The 24,288-nt window shown below is 53.5% G+C and overlaps 1 protein-coding gene across 2 annotated transcripts in view; it reads right to left on the bottom strand.

The window, feature by feature from the left end:
- The window catches only part of ccdc83 (coiled-coil domain containing 83), a 116,271-nt gene that overhangs the window by 72,694 nt on the left and 19,289 nt on the right, over positions 1–24,288 (bottom strand). For both annotated transcript variants that reach the window (XM_038818887.1, XM_038818886.1), the window contains exons 4-5: positions 16,447–16,615; positions 7,929–8,096 (exon numbers count right to left, since the gene is read on the bottom strand). In XM_038818887.1, the coding sequence (XP_038674815.1) occupies positions 7,929–8,096; positions 16,447–16,615 (337 nt within the window). The remainder of the gene's footprint in view (positions 1–7,928; positions 8,097–16,446; positions 16,616–24,288) is intronic.

Below are 24,288 nucleotides of genomic sequence, written 5' to 3'. Positions count from 1 at the left end.
CGGTATGCCTGGCTTAAAACGAAAAACTCCAACTCGAACGCTAACCAGAACACTCGCCCCTCCAACTCACAGGCCCACAGACTCTGCAATGTGGCAGCGTGTATGCTGACTCTCGCCTCCGCACAACATGTGCGACTATGGGGGGGCCGCCATCTTGGCAATCCTCCCCCACGCGGCCGGCCATGTGCGATTCATGGGGGCCGCCATCTTGGCGCGCCATCTTCCTCGCCGCCCGCCACGTGCGATCAAAGGGTGCCACCTCTTGGCCATCCACCCGAGTGCCACTAGACGACCACGACCTCCGCGGACAGTCATCACGGGCTGCTCCAGCACTGCTGATCAAGCCACAGACTACCCGCAACTCAAACGCAGTCACTTTGGCCAGTCCGTCGCCCAAAAAAGCACTCAGAAGCTCCATGATGTCCATCCTAATCAACGATACAAGACACCGTGCCGCTTCGACTCCGGGAGCACCGAGAGCTTCGTTCACCCAAGACCTGGTAAGACGCTGCTTGCTCCCGATATTTCCGACACAGCAAACTATCTCCCTCGCCTCGGGTCGCACTCTGTCCAGGTACAAGGGCGCACTAGTGCAACACTAACGATGCAGGGGCCAACTACTCTAACTTCCAATTGTATGTACTCCAGACCTCTGCGCCCCTCTCCTCCTCGGACTGGATTTCCAGTAACCTCAGAGCCTAACACTCCAGCTTTGGCGGACCCCTTCCCCCTCTCACTATATGCAGTTTAGCAAAACTAAAATCGACCCCCTCCACTCTTCGCTAATCTCACCGCTACTGCAAACCAATGGCCACTCACAGCAGGAGGTATAGCCTGCAGGACAGGATATTTATTAGAGCCGAGTCCAGCGGTTCTTACCTGAGGGATCATAGAGGCGAGTAATAGCCCCTGGAGAGCTCAGGTGGTGGTCGTCAAGACCGGGGAAAAGTTCCGGATGGTGGTTGATTACAGCCAGACCATTAACCGGTTCACGCACCTCGATGCGGTACTCCCTCCCCCGGATTGCAGACATGGTAAATCAGATCGCCCAGTACCGCATCTTCTCCACGGTGGATCTGAAGTCTGCATATCACCAGCTCTCAATCTGCCCAGAGGACCGCCACTACACGCCGTTCGAGGCAGACATCCGCCTATTCCATTTCCTCTGGTTCCCTTTGGCGTCACGAATGGGGTCTCGGTGTTCCAACGCGCAATGGACCGAATGGTGGACCAGTACGGGCTGCGGGCCACGTTCCGTACTTGGATAACGTCACCATCTACGGCCATGACAGCAGGACCACGACGCCAACCTCCACCGATTTCTCCAAACCCGCCCAAAAACTCAACCTCACATATAAGGAGAAATGCGTTTTCCCGCACAACCAGACTAGCCATCCTTGGTTACGTCATGTGAAACGGGTCCCTAGGACCCGACCCCTGACCGTATGCGCCCCCTCTTACAATTCCCTCTCCCTCACTGTTCCAGGGCCCTCACGAGGTGCCTCGGATTTTTTCCCTACTACGCCCAGTGAGTCCCCCAGTATGCGGACAAAGCTCGCCCACTATTTAAGACTACACTCTTCCCACTGTCAGCCGAGGCCCGCCAGGCCTTCAACTGCATTAAGAAGGACATCACCAAAGCCGCCATGCAGGCGGTGGATGAATCCGTCCCATTTCAGGTGGAGAGCGACACCTCAGAGGTCGCTCTCCGCCGCCACTCTGAACCAGTAGCGTTCTTTTCCCGAACCCTCTCCGCTTCGGAACTTCGACACTCCTCAGTCGAAAAGGAAGCCCAAGCCATTGTGGAAGCCGTACGGCACTGGAGGCACTACCTCGCAGGTAGGAGGTTTACCCTCATCACCGACCAGAGATCGGTTGCCTTTATGTTCGATAACTCGCAGTGGGGCAAAATTAAAAATGATAAAATCTTGAGGTGGAGGATCGAACTCTCCACCTATAATTCTGATATTGTATACCGTCCGGGGAAGCTCAACGAGCCCCAGATGCCCTGTCCCGCGGCACATGCGCCAGCGCGCAAGACGACCGATTACAGGCAATCCACAATTACCTCTGCCACCCGGGGGTCACCCAGCTCGCCCACTACATCAAGGCCCGCAATCTGCCTTCTCCACCGAAGAGGTTAAAGCTGTCACCAGGAATTGCCCGATCTGCGCGGAATGTAAACCGCACTTCTATAGACCAGACAAGCCCACCTGGTAAAGGCATCCCGGCCCTTTGAACGACTGAGTATTGATTTCAAAGGGGCCCTCCCCTCGACCAACCATAATATCTATTTCCTTAATATCATAGATGAATTCCTCCCGCTTCCCGTTTGCCATCCCATGCCCCGATATGACCTCCCACACTGCGCAGTGTCTTCAACCTGTTTGGTTTCCCCAGCTACGTCCACAGGTGACAGGGGTTTCGTCCTTCATAAGCGACGAGCTGCGTCAGTACCTGCTCGACAAGGACATCGCCTCGAGCAGAACTACCAGCTATAACCCCAGGGGGAACGCGACGGTCTGGAAGACCGTCCTACTGACCCTACGGTCCAGGAATCTCCCGACCTCCCACTGTCAGGAGGTCCTCCCCAACGCGCTCCATGCAATTAGATCCCTCCTGTGTACGGCCACTAATCAGACTCTCACGAGCGGATTATTTGTTTTCCCTAGGGGCACTACCACGGGGGCCTCGCTTCCATCCTGGCTGAGGACACGGGGCCCTGTCCTCCTTCGGAAATACGTCCGGACACACAAAACAGACCACTGGTAGAGAGGGTCCTATTCTGCATTCAAACCCCCACTACGCATTTATCGAGCACCCCGACGGCCGACAGGACACCGTTTCCCTCCGGGACCTGGCACCTGCAGGATCCACCACTACTACTACCACCGAGGTACCCCTCACACCACACCCTACCTGACCCCCACGCCCTGCGCCCCTGCACCTACAGGTTTCCTGTGCCCCCTTTCACCCGTCACACCGGTCAGGAACGAAGCTCTGGAAGAACCACCCCCGAGTCCACCCTCGGATTCACACCGAACATCTGCACACAGCCATCCGAAGCGGCTGTAACTCCGTGTGCTCCGCCGGTCCCAGCGAACGATTCAAGCACTGGACCGACTATACTTATAGACCTGTCACCCCCGCCGGACTTGATTTTTAACAGGGGGTAAATGTGGTGAATGTATAACATAAATTCACACTGTATATCACTGTGTCCCTGTGGGCTCCATCTGTGAGCCGTTGCGCGGCTCTGCCCACAGGGGGAGATGAGGAGCATGTACAGGGCTCCGCCCATGGCCCACCCACAACCGGAAGTATAAAGTGCTGCTGTCTTGCGAGCCTGCCTTCCAGTTCAGCTAGTCGCAGGCAGGCTCAGTAGTAAGCCGATTAAAGCCCAGTTTACTTCAACTCGTGTCTCTGAGTGAATTGATGGTCGTATCACTGTTGGAAATCGGTTTTGGATATTTTTAGGAGACTGAAGGAAAGAACCTTGATAAGCACTAGACAATTATGACTCCGAGAAACTGGGAGAAGCTTTTGGAATCTTAGTGTGACTTTGGACTGTTTCCTGTAAAGACTGCAATGCTGCAGAGACCATGCCGTAACATGCATAAGCAATGTGCGGTTATCGGTCATGTTAAGACAGTAATTTTTTTTGGAAATCTTTTTTATTGAGTTTCATATTTATATCCAACAAATTATAAATTATTAGAAAAAAACACGCAAAAAACTAACATGTATATTTAGAGGCAAGCATCTTTATAATAACTGTGGCCACCCCCCTTTAACCGGCATACATATTTTACATTCCCCAATATGGCCGAGGCACATGTTTATAGGCATTTATTTACAATTTGGGTTTGGGCCTTAGCTGCCATCAGACTGTTGCTTGCGGCTTTGTCCTTACTTTTTTTTTGGAATAATTTTTATTCAAGTTTTCAACAACAAATTTTATCACGAGAGAAAAACAGTAACCCCTCCCCTCCAATACAAAAACAATAAATTAACAAGAAAAAGAAATAAGCATAAAACCATGAGAACAAAACCCCCCATAACAAACCCGTAGCCCTTCCTCCCCCCCCCCCCCCCCTCCGCTACCTTCCCCCGATTCCCGTCCTTTTTCCCCTGATTCTTGGCCACCCAGCTATTCTTCCTCTTGTTCGTTGGCCACAAACAGGTCCCGGAACAATTGCATGAAGGCTCCCCACGTTCTGTGGAAGCCGTCGTCTGACCCTCGGGTGGCGAATTTGATTTTCTCCATTTGGAGAGATTCAGAGAGGTCGGACAGCCAGTCTGCAGCTCTGGGTGGTGCTGCTGACCGCCAGCCAAACAGGATTCTACGGTGGCCGATCAGGGAGGCAAAGGCAAGGGCGTCCGCCCACCTCCCCAGGAATAGATCTGGCTGGTCTGAAACCCCGAAGACCGCCACTATCGGGCATGGCTCCACCCTCACCCCCACCACTTTGGACACAGCCTCGAAGAAGGCTGTCCAGTACTCCACAAGTCTGGGGCAAGACCAGAACACGTGGGCGTGGTTGGCCGGGCCTTTTTGGCACCGTTCACATCTGTCCTCCACCTCCGGGAAGAACCTACTCATACGGTTTCTTTAAGTGGGCTCTATGTACCACTTTTAGCTGCGTCAGGCTGAGCCTTGCGCACGTGGAGGTGAAGTTGACCCTATGCAGTGCTTTGCTCCAGAGTCCCCATCCTATCTCAATCCCCAGGTCATCCTCCCATTTCTTTCTGTTGCGTCCAGTACGGTGTCGGGCCTTTCTACCAGTCGGTCATACATGTCGCTACAGTTCCCTTTCTCTAGGATACTTGCATCCAGTAGGTCTTCCAGTAGTGTCTGTCGTGGCGGTTGTGGGTACGTCCTTGTCTCCTTTCGTAAGAAGTTTTTGAGCTGCAGATACCGTAGCCAGGATTTCTCTATCAGTTCGTCCAGTGTTGCAATCCTGCCGTCCGTGTATAGGTCCCTGACTGTCAGTGTCCCTCCGTCCTGCCTCCACCTTTTGAAGGTGGCGTCAGTCAATGCGGTGTGAACCTATGGTTGTTGCAGATGGGAGCCTTATCCGACATTTTGGTCAGGCCAAATTGCTGCCGCAGTTGCTTCCAGGATTGGAGGGTGGCTGTCACCACTAGGCTGCTGGAGTGTTTTTTGGGTGGGGATGGGGTGCTGCCCTGGCGAGGGCCCGGAGGGAGGTCCCCATGCAGGAGGCCTCCTCCGCACGCACCCACTCGGCCTCTGGATCCATCCCCTTGCTCGGCATTGCCGCCCAGTGGTAGAATTGTAGGTTTGGGAGGGCTAGCGCCCCCCTGGATTTTGTTTTTTGTAGGACCTTCTTTGGGATCCTAGCATTTTTACCCCCCCCCCCCCCCATACGAACACCATGATTAGTTTGTCCAGCGCTTTGAAAAAAGCCTTGGGGATGTAGATCGGAATAGATCTAAACAAGAAGAGGAACCTGGGCAGTACGTTCCTTTTGATCGTCTGGACTTTCCCCGCGAGGGAGAGTGGGAGTGTGTTCCATCTTTGCAGGTCCTTTTTTACTTCCTCCGTCAGACTGGTGAGGTTCCATTTGTGGATCCCTTTCCAGTCATGGGCTATTTGGATCCCCATGTAGCGGAATTTGTGTTGGGCTTGTTTGAACGTACGGGTGTACTGGGAAGATCTCACTTTTGCTCATGTTGAGTTTGTAGCCCGAGAAGGCTCCAAACTCTTTCAGGAGCGCAATGATTCCGTCCATGCTGCTCTGTGGGTCCGAGCTGTAGAGGAGCAGGTCATCAGCATAGAGTGAGACTCTGTGCTCTCTGCCTCCCCTTCGGATCCACCTCCAATTTTTTGCTGCCCTGAGCGCGATTGCTAGCGGTTCGATTGCTAGTGCGAACAGCAGCGGGGACAGTGGGCATCATTGTCTGGTGCCCCTGTGCAGCTGGAAGTATTGGGAGTTGGTATTGTTGGTCCGTACGCTCGCCATGGGAGCGTTGTATAGGAGCTTTACCCAAGCGGTGAACCCTGTTCCAAGCCCGAACCGCTCGAGTACCTCTATGAGGTATTTCCATTCGACTCTGTCGAAGGCCTTTTCTGCGTCCAGGGAGACGATCACCTCTTGTGTTCTCTCCCCGGAGGGGGTCATTATCACGTTCAGCAGGCGCCTGATGTTCGAGGTAAGCCCGTCTGGTCCTCTGCGACCACTTCGGATACACAGTCCTCTAGCTTTTTGGCCAGTATTTTGGCGTCTGTGTTCAGCAGAGAGATGGGCTGTATGACCCACATTCCGTTGGGTCTTTGTCCTTCTTAGGTATCAGCGAGATGAGGCTTGTGCTAACGTGGGTGCCAGTGTGCCCCTAGCTAGCGAGTCTGTGAACATCTCCCGCAAGTGCGGGGCCAGCGCTGTCGCGAATTGTTTGTAGAAGTCCGTCGGGAATCCGTCGGTCCCGTCTGCATGGAGCTAATGCTGTCCATGATCTCTCCCAGTGCTAGTGGTGCTCCCAGGTCCCGTTTTCTCTCCTCTCCCATGACTGGTATGTCCAGTCCATCAAGGAACCGGTTCATCCCAGCCTTCCCCATTGGGGGCTCTGAGGTGTACAGCTCTTGGTAGAGGCCTTGAAGGTTTTGTTAATCCTCTCTGGTTCTGTTTCCAACGTGCCTCCGGTACCCCTAATTTGCGCAATTTCTCTGGTGGCTGCCTGCTTTCTCAGCTGGTGTGCCAAAAGGCGGCTGGCTTTGTCTCCGTGTTCGTACAGGGTCCCTTGAGCCCGGCGGAGTTGGTACACTGCTTTCCTGGTGGAGAGCAGGTCAAAGTTCCTTTGTAATTCTTTCCTCTCCGCCAGGAGCTCTACGGTCGGGGCCTCGGAGTATTTACGGTCTACCTCCAGTATGGAGTCGACCAGCTTCTGCCTAGCCACCCTTTCCTCCCTATCTCTTTGTACTTTGGGTTATCTTTCCTGTTGTTATTCATTCTCGTCTAAGTAATATTTAGTTGATTTTGATTTTAATTTGTTTATAACAGTAAAAGTCTTAAAACTCAAGCTTGTCATAGGCATAGGATTCCTTTAAGTTGGTCACTGGGAATTCAAATTTTTTAAGTTATTGGTTTCTACGGGAATCATAAAACATGGCACGAGAAGAACAGTGAGAGCTCTACTGATATCTGTTCTCACTCAACACCATCAAACAGAATTTGTTTTATTCCTAAATTTAGAGTGCCCAATTACTTTTTTCCAATTAAGGGGCAATGTCGCACGGCCATTCCCCCTATCCTGTACGTCTTTGGGTTATGGGGATGAGACCCACACAGACATGGGGAGAATATGCAAACTCCACACAGATAGGGGGCCTCAGTGCTGTGAGGCAGCAGTGCTAACCACAACGGCACTGTTCTGCTCTCCAAATCTATTATAACTTAATTTGCTGCATGTGTGGTCTTTTTAATATACAAACTGGCCATATGCTATCTACATAGCAATGAGGGAACTTCAAAATCAATACAAAACCTGGTGCCTGAGAGTGCTGTATGACTGGAGGTCAGGCAGAGGGACATTTATGGTCAAGAACAAGAGCTTGGGGGGTAGCATGATCAAGGTCAGAGGCTGCAAAATAGGACGATCAGTATGAAAGGAAAACTGGTTGAGAATCTCAGGGAAGGGACAGACGGAGCATAGCAGCAGTTGAGATGGTGCTTTATGTAAAAGTTGCTTTATTTTTTATCAGGTGATCTTTAGAGTTGGTTTCTTTGAATGCAGCCAATGCTGGTGGGCAAACCAATGCTGGAGCAGTGAACTGAAACAGATCTTATTCCCCTTATTTGCATATGCAAATAACTAATATCTGATTTAGTCATAGGTAAAGGATGCTGACAGTTATTTTGGGCACTTAGAAATTTAGTCAGGTGCAACACAGCTTCCAGTGTTAAACATACCTTCAATTTCACCAAAATTTTGCACCAGCTCTAGGAGTTCATTTTCTCGAACCTCAATAAGTCTAGCATGTTCAACACTTCCAACGTTCTTGTACTCCAGCCAATAGGACTTCACGTCTCCCTCCTTCTGAATTTTCTGCTCCAGATCGCTTATAATGGACCGTACCCCTGGCTCAAACAAGAAAATGCACCATGTTCATCAGATTTCTAGCTCTTCCAGTTTGTTGGGCAATCACAAACAAAATAAAAATATAGAAGTCTGGTGTACAACAACAACTTGCTTTGAAGTCGTTAGTTCACTTCCACTTCTAAAAATGGGAGGAGCTCATAGATATATTCACCTCGAAATTAGAAATAATTAATGTAGCTGCCTTTTGTCTCTCAGGCTATACCCACTTGGTAGATTCATTAATTGTTTGGGGTCTTTAAGAAGCCAACTGAGGGGACTTCCGGTGTGCATCATGAAGTGAGTGAGCACACAGAGGCAGCTCCTGCCTAAGGTTGCAGAAAAGAGTTTTTTGGGCAGCACGGGTTGGAATTTCGATGAAAAGGCGTGGGTGAATGTTCAAGGAGTATTTTCCCCCAGGAATAGGATGTTTCTTGGTTATCAGACCCTCAGAAACAGTGCAAGATTTGTCTGAACAGCAACAAACAAAAGCCTCTGCAAGCATGCTAGCGGGGGAAGGGCCAGCTTATAGGTCTCAAGCTGACCTGAGGGCCTTTATGAAAGCTGAATTCTAGCAGCAGAGGGAAGAACTGTGAAAAGATCTCACCAAGGCCATTGAAGAAGCGGAGACGGACTTCCGGTAGCGGTGATGCGGAGCTAAGCCGCACGTTCAGTGGCTCCCACTATTTTCGGACTTTGGGGCTCTTTTAAGGGCTCGTAGTGGTGCTGTTTGGAATTTTCCCCGTGTGGGAACACTCCTTCTCAGATTCTCCACCGGTGGATGGCCTGGACTAGGAGTGGAGCGGTCAGAAAACCGACTTTGCAGTTGCGGCTAAGCCGCACCGCAGCTCCCGCTGCTTAAGGACTTTTGGGCCGATTTGAGGGCCCCAAACGGCGCTGTCTCGACGAATCCCGGTGGGGGAAGGTGTCTAGAGGAGCATTCCCCATAATTTATGGTGCTCACCCGGGGTGGGGCAAAGGAAAAGGCTGCAGCAGCTCCACAAGAAAAGCGGGGGAAGAAGGACAAAATGGCAGCCGGCGGAACACCTGAGGACAGGTGGAAGTGGGCGCAGGAGCAGCAAGCTGCTCTTCTGTGCTATTTTGCGGAGCTGAAGGCTGAGTTGCTGGACTCACTGAATGCGACTACCAACAAGCTGCTTGGAGCTCAGGCGGCCCAGGAGGTGTCTATCCGGGAGTTGCAGCAGCAGGCCGCTGAGAGGGAGGAGGAGGCCGTGGTCCTCGTGGGGAAAGTGGAGTTGCACGAGGCACTTCACAAAAAGTGGCAAGACCGCTTGGAGGAGCTGGACGTTCGCACGAGGCGAAAGAATTTGAGGATCCTGGGCCTGGTGGAGGGGCTGGAGGGGTCGGATCTCCCGTGGTACGTGACCACGATGTTGAGCTCGTTGATGGGAGCGGGGTCCTTCCATTTGCCCCTGGAGCTTGAGGGAGCTCACAGAGTGCTGGCCAGGAGGCCTAAGGCAAATGAACCCCCGCGGGCGGTGCTGGTGAGGTTCCATCGATTTAGTGACCGGGAGTGTGTGCTGCGCTGGGCCAAGAAAGAGAGGAGCAGCAAGTGGGAGAATTCGGTAGTACGAATCTACCAGGACTGGAGTGCGGAGGTGGCAAAGCGGAGGGCCGGGTTCAACCGGACGAAGGCGGTGCTGCATGCCAAGCAGGTCAGATTTCGAATGCTGCAGCCTGCGCGTCTGTGGGTGACATATCAGGACCGGCACCACTACTTTGAGTCCCCGGAGGAGGCGTGGGCCTTTGTACAGGCGGAGAAACTGGACTTGAACTAGGATCTGGGGACACACTATGGCCGTTGCTGTTTTCGCTGTTGCTGTTCTTCAATTTTGACACGTGTTTTTTTTATGCTGCTTTTCTTTTTGCTCTGTTTCCGGGTGGGTTTGTCTGTTGGGTATGGGTGTGGGGTATGTGGGGAACGTTGGGGGTATGTGCTTTATATGTTCTCTTCTGTACGGGGCCGGGGGTTGGGGTGAAACTGGATTTTGAGGAGCTGCGTCGGAAGGGTGGGGTGTGGCAGTGTGAAAGCCTGGGCTTTCCTCTGGTTGTCCGCGCTGCGGGGCAGGGGGGGCGGAGCTGGAGGTGGGGGCGTGGCCTCTACTGGTTTTCTTTCCCGCGCTGAAGCGGTGCCAAGGAGGTGTGGCAAGAGGGGGATGACCCCATGCCGGGAGGAGATGGGTTTTGGCAGGAGCTGCCGGGTCAGCAGAAGTCAGCTGACTCACGGAAGTACCATGGAGGGTGCGTCGCGGCTAGGTGGGGTCCTAGCCTGGGGGGGTGGGGGGGATACCGGGATGCTGCTGGAATGGCCAGGAAGGAGCTGGCGTGGGCCGGGGGGGTAGAGGAGAGGCGTTATCGCCATGGGGAACGGGTCAGGCGGGGCGAGCTGGCCTGGGGCGAGCAGTCGATAAGCTATGGCTAGCCGGCGGGGGAGAGGGGCAGGTTGCTCTCTGATTCGGCTGATTACCTGGAACGTGAGGGGGCTGAATGGGCCGGTTAAGAGAACCAGGGTATTTTCTCATCTGAAGGGGCTGAAGGCGGACGTGGCTATGCTCCAGGAGACCCACTTGAAGGTGGCGGACCAGGTTCGTCTGAGGAAGGGGTGGGTGGGGCAGGTTTTTCACTCAGGATTGGACGCGAAGAACCGGGGGGTGGCGATCCTGGTGGGGAAGAGGGTGGTGTTCGAGGCGGCTGAGGTGGTGTCGGACAAGGAGGGCAGATATATTATGGTGAAGGGTCGGCTGCAGGGAGAGAAGGTGGTGCTGGTTAATGTATATGCCCCGAATTGGGATGATGCCGGCTTCATGAGGCGCTTATTGGGCCGCATTCCGGACCTGGAGGCAGGGGGCCTGATCATGGCGGGAGACTTTAACACAGTGCTGGATCTCCCACTGGACCGGCCCAGTTCAAGGACGGGTAGGAGACCGGCGGCGGCCAAAGTGCTGAGGGGGTTTATGGACCAGATGGGAGGGGTGGATCCCTGCAGGTTTGGGAGGCCGAGAGCACGGGAGTATTCCTTTTTCTCCCATGTCCATAGGGTCTATTCCCGAATAGATTTTTTCATCCTGAGCAGGGGATTGATCCCGAAGGTGCAGGATGCAGAGTATTCGGCCATAGCGATTTCAGACCATGCTCCGCACTGGGTTGATCTGGAGATGGGGGAGGCGCGGGACCAGCGCCCGCTCTGGCGCCTGGATGTGGGGCTGCTGGCTGATGAGGAGGTGTGTAGGAGGGTCCGGGGAAGTATTGAGGGGTATCTTGATACCAATGATACGGGGGAGGTCCGGGTGGGGATGGTCTGGGAGGCTCTGAAAGCAGTGATCCGGGGAGAGCTGATCTCCATCCGGGCCCATAGGGGAAGGAGGGAGAGGAAGGAGAGGGAGAGACTGGTGGGAGAGCTCCTGGATGTGGACAGGAGATACGCAGAGGCACCGGAGGAGGGGTTGCTGGGGGAACGGCGCAGTTTGCAGGCCAAATTTGACTTGTTGACCACCAGAAAGGCGGAGACACAGTGGAGGAGGTCGCAGGGCACGGTATATGAGTATGGGGAGAAGGCGAGCAGGATGTTGGCGCATCAGCTCCGCAGGCGAGATGCGGCTAGGGAAATTGGTGGAGTGACGGATAGGGGTGGGAATGTAGTGCAGAAGGGGACAGAAGTAAATGGGGTCTTTAGGGACTTCTACGAGGAACTGTACCGGTCAGAACCTCCGATGGGGAGAGGGGGGATGGAGAGCTTCATGAACAGGCTACGGTTCCCAAGGGTTCAAGAGGAGCTGGTAGAAGGGTTGGGGGCACCGATAGAGTTGGAGGAGCTAGTCAGGGGGATTGGACAACTGCAGTCAGGTAAGGCGCCGTGGCCGGACGGGTTCCCGGTGGAATTTTATAAAAAGTATGCGGATCTGGTGGGCCCCCTGTTGGTGCGAGCTTTCAATGAGGATTGGGAGGGGGGGGGGGGGCATTGCCCCCGACGATGTCGCGGGCACTGATCTCTCTGATCCTGAAGCGGGATAAGGGCCCCTTGCAGTGTGGATCATACAGGCCTATCTCGCTCCTCAATGTTGACGCTAAGTTGCTGGCGAAGATCCTGGCCACCAGGATAGAGGACTGTGTGCCAGGGGTGATACATGAGGATCAGACAGGATTTGTCAAGGGACGGCAGCTCAACACGAATGTGCGGAGACTGCTAAATGTTATTATGATGCCGGCAGTGGAGGGGGAGGCGGAGATAGTGGTGGCGCTGGATGCGGAGAAAGCGTTTGATAGAGTTGAGTGGGGGTACCTGTGGGAGGTGCTGGAGCGGTTCGGATTCGGGGAGGGATTCATCAAATGGGTGAGGCTGCTCTACGCGGCTCCGATGGCGAGTGTAGTTACAAATGGAAGGAGATCGGAGTACTTTAGGCTCTACCGTGGGACCAGGCAGGGGTGCCCCCTGTCCCCCTTGCTCTTTGCACTGGCGATTGAACCTTTGGCTATGAACATAGAACATAGAACAGTAGAACATAGAACATAGAACAGTACAGCACAGAACAGGCCCTTCGGCCCTCGATGTTGTGCCGAGCAATGATCACCCCACTTAAACCCACATAACCTGTATACCCGTAACCCAACAATCCCCCCATTAACCTTACACTACGGGCAATTTAGCATGGCCAATCCACCTAACCCGCACATCTTTGGACTGATTGGCGTTGAGGGAGTCAGGGAGATGGAGGGGTCTGGTGCGGGGTGGGGAGGAACATCGTGTATCGCTGTATGCGGACGTCCTGCTGTTGTATGTGGCGGATCCAGAAGGGGGAATGCCGGGGGTGATGGAGCTGTTAGCGGAATTTGGGGGCTTCTCGGGCTATAAGTTAAATTTAGGCAAGAGTGAGGTATTTGTAGTACACCCGGGTGATCAGGAGGAGGGAATTGGGAGACTCCCATTTAAGAGGGCAGTGAAGAGTTTCGGATACCTGGGGGTGCAGGTGGCCAGGAGTTGGGGGACTCTCCATAAGCTTAATTTTACCAGGCTGGTGGAGCAGATGGAAGAGGAATTTAAAAGGTGGGACATGGTGCCGCTATCGTTGGCGGGTAGAGTGCAGTCCGTCAAAATGACGGTTCTCCCGAGGTTCTTGTTCCTTTTTCAGTGTTTGCCCATCTTTATCCCTAGGGCTTTTTTTAGAAGGGTTACGAGCAGCATCATGAGCTTTGTTTGGGCGCATGGGACCCCGAGGGTGAAGAGGGTCTTCTTGGAGCGGGGTAGAGATGGGGGGGCTGGCGTTACCCAATCTCTCGGGGTATTATTGGGCGGCCAATGTGTCGATGGTGCGCAAGTGGGTAATGGAGGGGGAGGGGGCAGCATGGAAACGGATGGAGAGGGCGTCCTGTGGAGATACAAGCCTGGGGGCCCTGGTAACGGCGCCGTGGCCGCTCCCTCCTACGAGGTATACCACGAGTCCGGTGGTGGCGGCTACCCTCAAGATTTGGGGGCAGTAAAGGCGACATAGGGGAGAAGTGGGGGGCTCGATGGAGGCTCCGTTAAGGGGGAACCATAGGTTCGTCCCCGGGAACATTGATGGGGGATTTCAGGGTTGGTACAGAGCGGGCATCAGACAGCTGAGGGACCTGTTTATTGATGGGAGGTTTGCGAGCCTGGGGGAGTTGGAGGAGAAATTTGGGCTCCCCCCGGGGAACATGTTCAGGTATCTGCAGGTAAAGGCATTTGCTAGGCGGCAGGTGGAGGGATTCCCTTCGCTTCCCGCGAGGGGGGTGAGCGACAGGGTGCTTTCGGGGGTCTGGGTCGGAGAGGGGAAGATATCTGATATCTACAACGTTAGGCAGGAGGCGGAGGAGGCGTCAGTAGAGGAGCTGAAAGCTAAGTGGGAGGGGGAACTGGGGGAACAGATCGAAGACGGGACATGGGCTGATGCCCTGGAGAGGGTTAATTCTTCCTCCTCGTGTGCGCGGCTTAGCCTCATCCAATTCAAGGTGCTGCACCGGGCCCACATGACTGGGACAAGGATGAGTAGGTTCTTTGGGGGTGAAGACAGGTGTGTCAGGTGCTCGGGGAGTCCAGCGAACCATGCCCATATGTTCTGGGCGTGCCCGGCGCTGGAGGAGTTCTGGAAGGGGGTGGCGAGGACAGTGTCGAGGGTGGTGGGATCCAGGGTCAAGCCAGGATGGGGACTTGCGATTTTTGGGGTTGGGGTGGAGCCGGGAGTGCAGGAGGCGAAAGAGGCCGGTGTGCTGGCCTTTGCATCCCTAGTAGCCGGCGAAGGATCTTGCTACAATGGAAGGATGCGAGGCCCCCAAGCGTGGAGGCCTGGATCAATGATATGGTGGGGTTCATCAAATTGGAGAAGGTGAAATGGGGGCCCATCAGGTCTGCACCGGCTCTTGGAAAGAGCACCCCACTTAAGCCCACACCTCCACCCTATCCCCGTAACCCAGTAACCTCACCTAACCTTTTTGGACACTAAGGGCAATTTATCATGGCCAATCCACCTAACCTGCACATCTTTGGACTGTGGGAGGAAACCAAAGCATCCGGAGGATACACATGCAGACACAGGGAGAACATGCAGACTCTGAACAGACAGTGACCCAAGCCAGGAATCGAACCTGGGACCCTGGAGTTATGAAGCAACTCTGCGAATCGCTGTGCTACCCTGCTACCCACTGTGTTACCCGTACATCTTGTACAACTCCTACCTGCTCCTGAACTGGTCCCAATGGCTCCAAAATCTGATGCCTTACCTCCGACACCAATTCTCTAACCACGTGTTCAATTGCTCAATCATGCTATTCCTATACTCACTGGCACATGGCACTGGGTGTAATCCTGAGATTACTGTTTGAGGTCCTGCTTTTAAATTTTCTTCCCAACTCTGCTTTCTGGACCTCATCCTTCCTATGTTGTTGGTACCAATGTGGACCACCACTCTGGCTGGTTCACCCTCTCCAGAAATATGTTGTGCAGTCATTCCGTGATATCCTTGACCCTGGCACCAGGGAGGCAATGCTTACCGCTGCAGAAATGCCAGTCTGATCCCCTGAATATAAAGTCCACTGTCGCTATTGCTGTTCCATATGGGTAGCATGGTGGCACAGTGGTGAGCACTGCTGCCTCACAGCATCCGGTTCAATTCTGGCCTTGGGTGACTGTGTGGAATTTGCACATTCTCCCCATGTCTGCGTGGGTTTCTTCCGGGTGCTCCAGTTTCCTCCCACAGTCCAAAGATGTACTAATTAGGTGGATTGGCCTTTCTAAATTGCCCCTTAGTGTTTGAAGATTAGGTGGGGTTAGGGGGTTACAGGGATAGGTTAGGGAGTGGGCTTAGGTCGGGTTCGCTTTCAGAGAGTAGGTGTAGGTCTGATGGACTTGATGTAGACTTCACTGGACAGGTTCTATGATTCCTCCCTTCGTGTGCAAATGAGCTATCCGTAGGGCCACCGGCTTTGCTTTGGCTGCATTTCCCTGAGGAACCAGTGTCCAAAATGGAAAACCAATAAGCAAGCAAGCTAGACTCAGGGAACCCTGCAAAAACTGCCTGGTTCACTGATACCACCAGGCAATCACCCATTGCTTCTCTGCCTGCATGCTCCTAATCTGCGGTGTAGCCACCTCCATGAACATGCTACCTCCATAAACATGCTACTTCCATAGTTCTCAGCCTCACAGCTGCAGAACAGTGACTCTAACCACTGGTTGTGTTCCAAAACCCAGAGCTCAAGCTCTGCAGTTAGTGAGAAGCTCATTAATCTTTCAAACATTATTTGACTGCATTTGAAAAACATTAGCCTCTGTAATGCTCCTAAATCTGCCAAAAGCAGGACAGCCGAGTAAGCAGACTCAGCACCTCAATCCATGTTTCACCCTGCAGGTGAGAATTAAACTTTCCAAATCATGTCTGAGTCCAGGAAAATTCTGCAAGTTCTAAACGGCACTGCCAGCTTCTAATGAGAGGAGTGTCAAGTTCATGACCTGCCCCTGTTCAGCGCCAGTGCAAATGGCCAGTACTAGACGCAGGTGCAAGATTTCCAAATTCGCCACTCAGTGGCCTTTGTGCAGTCCTGAAAATTCAGTCCCAAGTGTCACTTGTCAGATTGCAAAATTAAAAGTGAGTGCAAGAATGATGAATGGACAGGGGAATGCCACACAGTGTTGAGATCTGCAAATGAGTCGCTTTCTCTTTGAATATTAAATACCAGCATGCCACAATATGCAAAATATGGCTTACTGATTAAAATGTACGTTTACACGGTGGGCGGGAGGCGGCAGCGCAACGATGTGAGTATCAAAGGTCTTAAAAATAATTCAGTTAATATAATTATTAATTATATAACTAATACCGTGTGTGTGTTGTTTTTGATGTTTGATTAGTTCCAACTTTGCTTTCATGGCCTGATCTACTTGCTCATTGTTAATTATCTCCTTGCGTTCCAATTCTTTCTCCAGTTCCTTGGCCTGTCTGACTAGTATTCGGATGTGTTCTTTCTGCTCCTTCTTCAATTGTTCATTCTTGTAAAAATGCAGATAAGTACAATATTATTAAAACAGTATTGGTACAGTCCCAAAGTTTTGTTTGTACCCAAACACAAGGTAATGTAGTTTGCATCAAATGTATGTATGACTCCAGGCAGTGGAGGGTTTTCCACTGACTTTAATTTTCCTAGGGCTCCTTGATGCCAAACTCAGACATTGTTGAATGGCCTGCTCACCTGCACTGCCAACGTTTAGGTGTAAATAATAGGTGAGTCCAGGGCAGTAAGGTGGAGCAGTGGTTAGCACGGCGCTGAGGGCCCGGGTTCGATCCGACCCTGGGTCACTGTCCGTGTGGAGTTTGCACATTCTCCCGGTCTGTGTGGGTCTCACCCCCACAACCCAAAGATATGATGGTAGGTGGATTGGCCACACTAAATTGCTGCTTAATTGGAAAAATATAATTGGTTACTCTAGCTTTATAAATTTTTTAAAAAGTAAATAGATGGGGGGGGGGGGGGGGGGGGGGGAGAGAGAGAATCAAAGAGGCACAGAACCCAATCATATCTTTTTTTAAGGAAATATTTTATTGAGGCATTTATAATTTTAAGATTTTCACATTCTAAACAACAGAGATCCAACACATGCAAAAACCTCACAATAACATACGCAACTCCCTTCAGCCCTAAACTCTGACTACCCATACATTAGATTCCCTGCCCTTATTCATCACTTCCATGCCTCCCCCTCCCCCCCCCCCCCCCGCCCCCATACCCCCACCATCCATCCCCACCCCTGCTGACAGTCAATTTTCCTTGAAGAAGTTGATGAACGGCTGCCACCTACCGAGCGAACTCCTGTACTGAACCCCTTAAGGCAAACTTAATTTTCTCTAGCCTAAGAAACGCTGCCATGTCACTGATCCAAACCCCGACTTTCGAGGCTCCAAGTCCCTCCATCCCAGCAAAATCCGTCTCTGGGCTACCAGGGAGGCAAAGGCCAAAACGTCGGCTCCCGGATCTTCCGACACTCCAAATATTGCCACCTCTGGACTCGGAGTCACCCTCCCTTCCAGGACCTCTGACATGACATCTTAAAATCCCTGCCAAAATCCCCTCAGCCTCGGACATGCCCAAAACATATGTACATGGTTCACAGGGCTTCCCCCACACTGCCCACACCTGTCCTCTCCCTCCTCGAAAAACCTACTCATCCAGGCAACAGTCATATGAGCCCTCTGGACCACCTTGAACTGGACCAGGCTAAGCCTGGCACATGACGACGATGCATTGATTCTCCTCAGGGCCTTCTCCCACAATCCGACTCCCCTCCCAGCTCTTCCTCCCACTTCTTCTTCACCTCTCCAATTGGAACCTCTTCCCACTCCATCAGTTCCTTGTATATTTCCGAGACCCTCCCCTCCCCTCCCCAACCCCTGTTTTTGACACCATCTTATCCTGTAGTCCCCTTAGAGGGAGGCGAGGGAAGCTCAGGACCCGCCTCTGAACAAAATCCCGCACCTGCAAGTACCGGAACCCGTTCCCATCCGGCAACTCAAACTCCTCCTCTAGCTCTTCCAGGCTCGGGAAACCCTGCTCACTGAAGTGATCCCCAAATCTCTCAATCCCTGCCCGCTGCCACCTCCTGAAGCCCCATCCAGCCCCCCCCGGTAGTGAACCGGTGATTATCACAGATCGGTGACCACATCAATGTCCCCTCCAGTCTCATGTGCTGTCTCCATTGCCCCCACACCCTCAGGGCTGCCACTACTACTGGGCTTGTGAAGTACCGAGCCGGCGGGAACACCGGAGGTGCCGTTAACAAAGCCTTCAGACTTGTGCCCTTGCAAGATGCCGCCTCCACTCGCTCCCACACCGACCCCTCCCCTACAACCCATTTTCTAACCATCGATATATTAGCCACCCAGTAGTAATTAATAAAGTTTGGAAGGGCCAAGCCCCCCTCCCCGCGCCCCCGCTCAAGGACCTTCTTCATCCTCGGGGCTTTCCCGGGCCATTTAAAACCCGAGATCGCCATATTCATCTTCCGAAAAAATGCCTTGGGGATGAAGATTGGAAGACACTGAAACACGAACAGCAACCTCGGGAGGACTGTCATCTTCACAGTCTTTACTCTCCCCGCCAATGACAGTGGGAGCACTTCCCACCTGCGGAAGTCCCCTTTCATTTGCTCAATCAACCTGCCCAAATTTAGTTTATGTAGCTGACCCCAGTCCCTTGCCACTTGAATCCCAGGTACCTAAAACTCCCTCCCACCACTTTGAAAGGCATCTCCCTCAGTCTCCTCTCCTGCCCCCTTGCGTGGATCGCAAAAACCTCACTCATGCCCATACTCAGTTTGTACCCCGAGAACCGACAAAATTCCTCCAGTATCCTCATAATTCCTGCAATTCCCCCCCAATGGGTCTATTATATAAAGGAGGAAATTATCCGCATAGAGCGAGACCCTATGTTCCAACCCCCCTCTCACTATCCCCTGCTAACAGCGCCGGCTGGCGCCTAGGGTTGCTGGCGCCCCGGGCAAGCTGAACTTCGGCGCCCTTGGGGGGGGGGGGGGGCCGAGAGGGGGGGGGGCGAGAGGGGGGGGCCGAGAGGGGGGGGGGGGCGAGAGGGGGGGGGGGCCGAGAGGGGGGGGGGGCGAGAGGGGGGGGGGCGAGAGGGGAGGGGGGGGGCCGAGAGGGGGGGGGGGGCGAGAGGGGGGGGGGCCGAGAGGGGGGGGCCGAGAGGGGGGGTGGGGGCCGAGAGGGGGGGGGGGGCGAGAGGGGGGGGGGGCCGAGAGGGGGGGGGTGGGGGCCGAGAGGGGGGGGGGGCCGAGAGGGGGGGGGCCGGGGGGGGGGCCCGAGAGGGGGGGGGGCCCGAGAGGGGGGGGGGGCCGGGGGCCCAGAGGGGGGGGGGGGGTGCCCGAGGGGGGGGGGGGGCCCAGAGGGGGGGGCGGGGCCCCAGAGGGGGGGGCGGGGCCGAGGGGGGGCTCTAGGCGCGGGGGCGGGCCCGAGAGCGGACGGAGGGGGGCGCCCTGGGGGAGGGCGGCCACCGCGCATGCGCTGGTTGGCACCGGCCCAACTGCGCATGCGCGGGACCCGAGTCTCTGGCGCCCCCTAGCACATGGCGCCCCGGGCGACTGCCCGAGTTGCCGGTGCCTTGGGCCGGCCCTGCCTGCTAAATGTTCGATGCTCTCAGTGCTATTACCAAAGGCTCTGATTTGCCATCAATTGTACGAGAGACGAGTTGCTTTACAAAAGATAGGCTTTAATAAACTAGAACTTAGCCCTGCGGTCGTGTACAAGAAAATGGACGACCGCCGGACGTTTGGCTATTTATACCTCGGCAAGGAGGCGCTGTTAACTCAGCCTCTCGACCAATCGGTCGAGAGGCACATGACCGACCAGGGCCCTAAGGAAGTGGTAGAGACGCCCATCTGCCTCAAACGCGGTGTATTTGCGGTCACTCATGCGGATGGGGAGCTGGTGAAAAGCGGACATAAGGTCCACAGTGGAGAAGACCTTGAATTTAGCGATATCGTTTACCATGGTGGAAATACGGGGGAGAGGATACACGTCCAGTTGCGTAAACCGGTTGATGGTCTGGTCGATGACCATCCGGTTTTTCTCCCCAGTCCAGACCACCAGCACTTGGGCTCGCCGGGGACTGTTGCTGGCCTCGATGACCCCTTCCGTCAGCAGCCTCTGGACCTCGGACCCCCCCCCCCCCCCCCCCCCCCCCCGCCCCCCAAAAAAATTGCTTCATACTCTCCTCCCCAGCTGGGGGTTCCAATTTATACAATTTACTATAAAACTCCCGAAACACATCGTTCACCCCCACCAGATCCAGAACCACCTTCCCCCTGTATCTCTCACTTTGCCTATCCACCTCCCCCCCCGAAAACAACTCCCTCCCTCTCCCCCCCCGGGTTGCTGCTGCCGGCCTATTTTCCTACCGTTCTGCCAGGAAGTCAAGGAAAGGCTGCCACCGCCTAAAAAACCCCTGCACTGATCCCCTCAGGGCAAATTTCACCCTGATGAACCCTGCCATATCATTGATCCAGGCCTCCACGCTTGGGGGCCTCTCATCCTTCCACTGAAGCCCGGCTGGATCACTGTCTGTGTGGAGTCTGCACGTCCTCCCCGTGTGTGCGTGGGTTTCCTCCGGGTGCTCCGGTTTCCTCCCACAGTCCAAAGATGTGCGGGTTAGGTGGATTGGCCATGCTAAATTGCCCGTAGTGTAAGGTTAATGGGGGGGATTGTTGGGTTACGGGTATACGGGTTACGTGGGTTTAAGTAGGGTGATCATTGCTCGGCACAACATCGAGGGCCGAAGGGCCTGTGCTGTGCTGTACTGTTCTATGTTCTATGAAGCAAAATCCTCCGCCGGGCTACTAAGGACGCAAAGGCCAGAACACCGGCCTCTTTCGCCTCCTGCACTCCCGGCTCCACTGCAACCCCAAAAATTGCGAGTCCCCAGCCTGGCTTGACCCTGGATCCTACCACCCTCGACACCGTCCTTGCTACCCCCTTCCAAAATTTCCACAGTGCTGGGCATGCCCAGAACACATGGGCATAGTTCGCTGGGCTCCCTGAGCACCTAGCACACCAATCTTCGCCCCCGAAAAACCTACTCATCCTCATCCCGGTCATGTGGGCCCTATGTAGCACCTTGAACTGTATGAGGCTAAGCCTTGCACAAGAAGAGGAGGAATTCACTCTTTCCAGGGCATCCGCCCACGTCCCCCTCCTCAATTTCCTCACCCAGCTCCTCTTCCCATTTCCCCTTCAGCTCCTCCACCGAGGCCTCATCCACCTCCTGCATAACGTGGTACACGTCCGAAATTCTCCCCCCTCCAACCCACACCCCCGAGAGCACCCTGTCCCGTACCCCACGTGGGGGCAGCAGAGGGAACCCCTCCACCTGCCGCCTGGCAAAAGCCCTGACCTGCATGTACCTAAACATGTTCCCCGGGTGGGAGCCCAAACTTCCCCTCTAACTCACCCAGGCTCGCAAACCTCCCATCCACAAACAGGTCTCTCAACCTACTAATACCTACCCTGTGCCAGCCAAGAAACCCTCCATCGATGTTCCCTGGTACAAACCGGTGGTTCCCCCGTATTGGGGACTCCACCGAGCCCCCCACCTCCCCCCTGTGCCGTCTCCATTGCCCCCAGATTTTGAGGGTAGCCGCCACCACCAGGCTCGTGGTATACCTCGTTGGAGGGAGCGGCAACGACGCTGTTACCAGCGCCTCCAGGCTCGTGTCCACACAGGACGCCATCTCCATCCTCTTCCATGCTGCCCCTTCCCCGTCCATTACCCACTTATGCACCATCGCTGCGTTGGCAGCCCAATAGTACCCACAGAGGTTGGGCAAAGCCAGCCCCCCCCCCCCCCCCCCCCCCCCCCCCCCACCTCCCTATCCCTGCCCCGCTCCAAAAACACCCTTCTCACCCTCGGAGTCCCATGCGCCCATACAAATCCCATAATACTCCTGTTGACCCTCCTAAAAAAGGCCTTCGGCATAAGCAACCCTGTCCTGGGCCTTAGCCAGCGCTTGCACAGAATGCCAGACTGTACGAAAGGGTATAAATCAACAAATAATAGGAGTATGTAAAAGGGATAAAGCAATAACTTCAATCTTCATGTTGATTAGGTTAGTCAAGTTGGAAAGGGTAGCTATGACAATGAATTCAGAAAATGCATTAGAAATGATTTCCTCGAGCAATATGCCATGGAACTAACCAGGGAACAGGCGATCTTGGATTTGGTAATGATAATGAGATTTAATAAATGACCTCAGAATAAAATATCCCCTGGGAAGTAGTAATCATAGAATGCTATTGATTTGTGTTGCTGTATTTCTGAATGTTTGGAATAAAATGCATTTAAAAAAAAGGATTTTTGAGAAGAAAAAATGCAAAAAAAAAGACTTCCATTTACTGATCTCGAAGATGTAATCTTTGCGACATGAGAGAGAAAAAGCCATTCATCAGCTGAGTGACCCCTCACAACAACCCCCAGTAAAGTACTGTAACTCAAAACCACTGGCAATTGTCTTTCACATAAAAGACTTAAAATTATTTTTGACCTACCTAGAGTTTCTTTATGCGCACAGTATTTTTTTACAATCTTAAATATTGCTGCAGAAATGCGTGTTTTCTTAATTTATTATTCTATGCTTTGTGTTGAACCCCAAAGCAGGGAAGACCTCTAACATGACGAAAAAATTCGGCATATTCATGGGGGTAGTGGACCCATGGCGATTCACACACCCAGGAGAGAAGGAGTTCTCCTTCTTCTCCCAGGTACACAATGTATATACATGGTGTTGGAACCAACAATTCTACACACACGTGCTTGTAGGATTAGAATAGCGGTTTTAATATACTCACAACAGAGCCAGCCTATTAGCCATTGAACTTTCGGTGAACTGGCCGGCTGACCATGTGGCACTGATCTTTATACAGCAGCTCCAGGGGGAGGAGTCCTGGGCGGAACCAAGGGAGAAGCCCAGTACAATTCTCGAGCATTACCAGAGCTACTCCCCCTGGTGGTCAGGTAGTGCTTTTGCACTTACAATATAGACACATGTATATACAGATTATAATCCGGTGTGAATCACATTCACCACACATGGATAGACTTCTTCTTTGTTGTGGGGGAATCGGCGCTTCCAGGGCTAGTAAGGGCAGAATACTCCGCGATTGTAATCTATGACCATGCTCCACACTACGTGAATGGGAGGTTGGACACAGCCATCTTGGCCAATAATGCTTTCTATGAGAAAATATCACAGGTCATAGACGAGTATATTACTAATAACTGGAATGGAGAGGTCTCCCCCTCCACGTTCTGGGAGGAGCAGAAGGCTGTGATCAGGGGTGAAATTATTGCCTACGAAGCAAGCAGAGATAGGGAAGAGAGGGTGGCTGGGCAACTGCTAGTCGATTCCATACTGAAGCTAGACCAGCAATATTCTGAGGCCCAACTGTAGGGCTCCTGGCAAAGAGGAAAAAGCTACAAATGGACATCGACCTGCTCTCCACGAGAAAAGCAGTGCACCAACTCTGCCAGGTACTGGGGACCCTATACGAACACAGAGAAAAGTCCAGCCGCCTGCTGGCTCAGTCCAGCCGCCTGCTGGCTCACCCCAGCCCTAGCACACCGATGATTGAAATCTTGACCACCTTGGCTGGTTTAGCACAGTGGGCTAAACAGCTGACTTGTAATGTAGAACAAGGCCAGCAGCACGGGTTCAATTCCCTACCGGCCTCCCCGAACAGGCACCGGAATGTGGCGACTAGGGGCTTTTCACAGTAACTTTATTGAAGCCTACTTGTGACAATAAGCGATTATTATTATTATTAACCACGGCACCACCGTGCTGTCCGATTATTATTATTATTACCTTTATCCCTTGGTTGCGGAGAGATCATGATCTCCTGGGGTGGTGGGGGTGGGCAGTGAAGTAGTCTTCATCTATGAAGCGGGAGATGATGAGGGTGTCCCTATCCCTCCTACCCATGCGTACCCTTGCCCCCGCCTGGCCTCCAACCTCAGGCCCCTCAGCAGGCTCTTCCTCAATGACTTGGAGAACATCCTCCTGATCCAAGGACACGTGCTGCTCCCCAAGGTTGTCCTCAGGAAGCTCCTCGACCTGCTGCAGAGCCAAGTTGTGGTGGGTACAGCAAACCACAACGATGTGGG

The sequence above is a fragment of the Scyliorhinus canicula genome, chromosome 14 (assembly GCF_902713615.1).
Source record: "Scyliorhinus canicula chromosome 14, sScyCan1.1, whole genome shotgun sequence".
Classification (NCBI taxonomy): domain Eukaryota; kingdom Metazoa; phylum Chordata; class Chondrichthyes; order Carcharhiniformes; family Scyliorhinidae; genus Scyliorhinus; species Scyliorhinus canicula.
The sequence above is the reverse complement of the archived record's forward strand: the minus strand, read 5'-3'. Positions and strand labels throughout refer to the sequence as shown.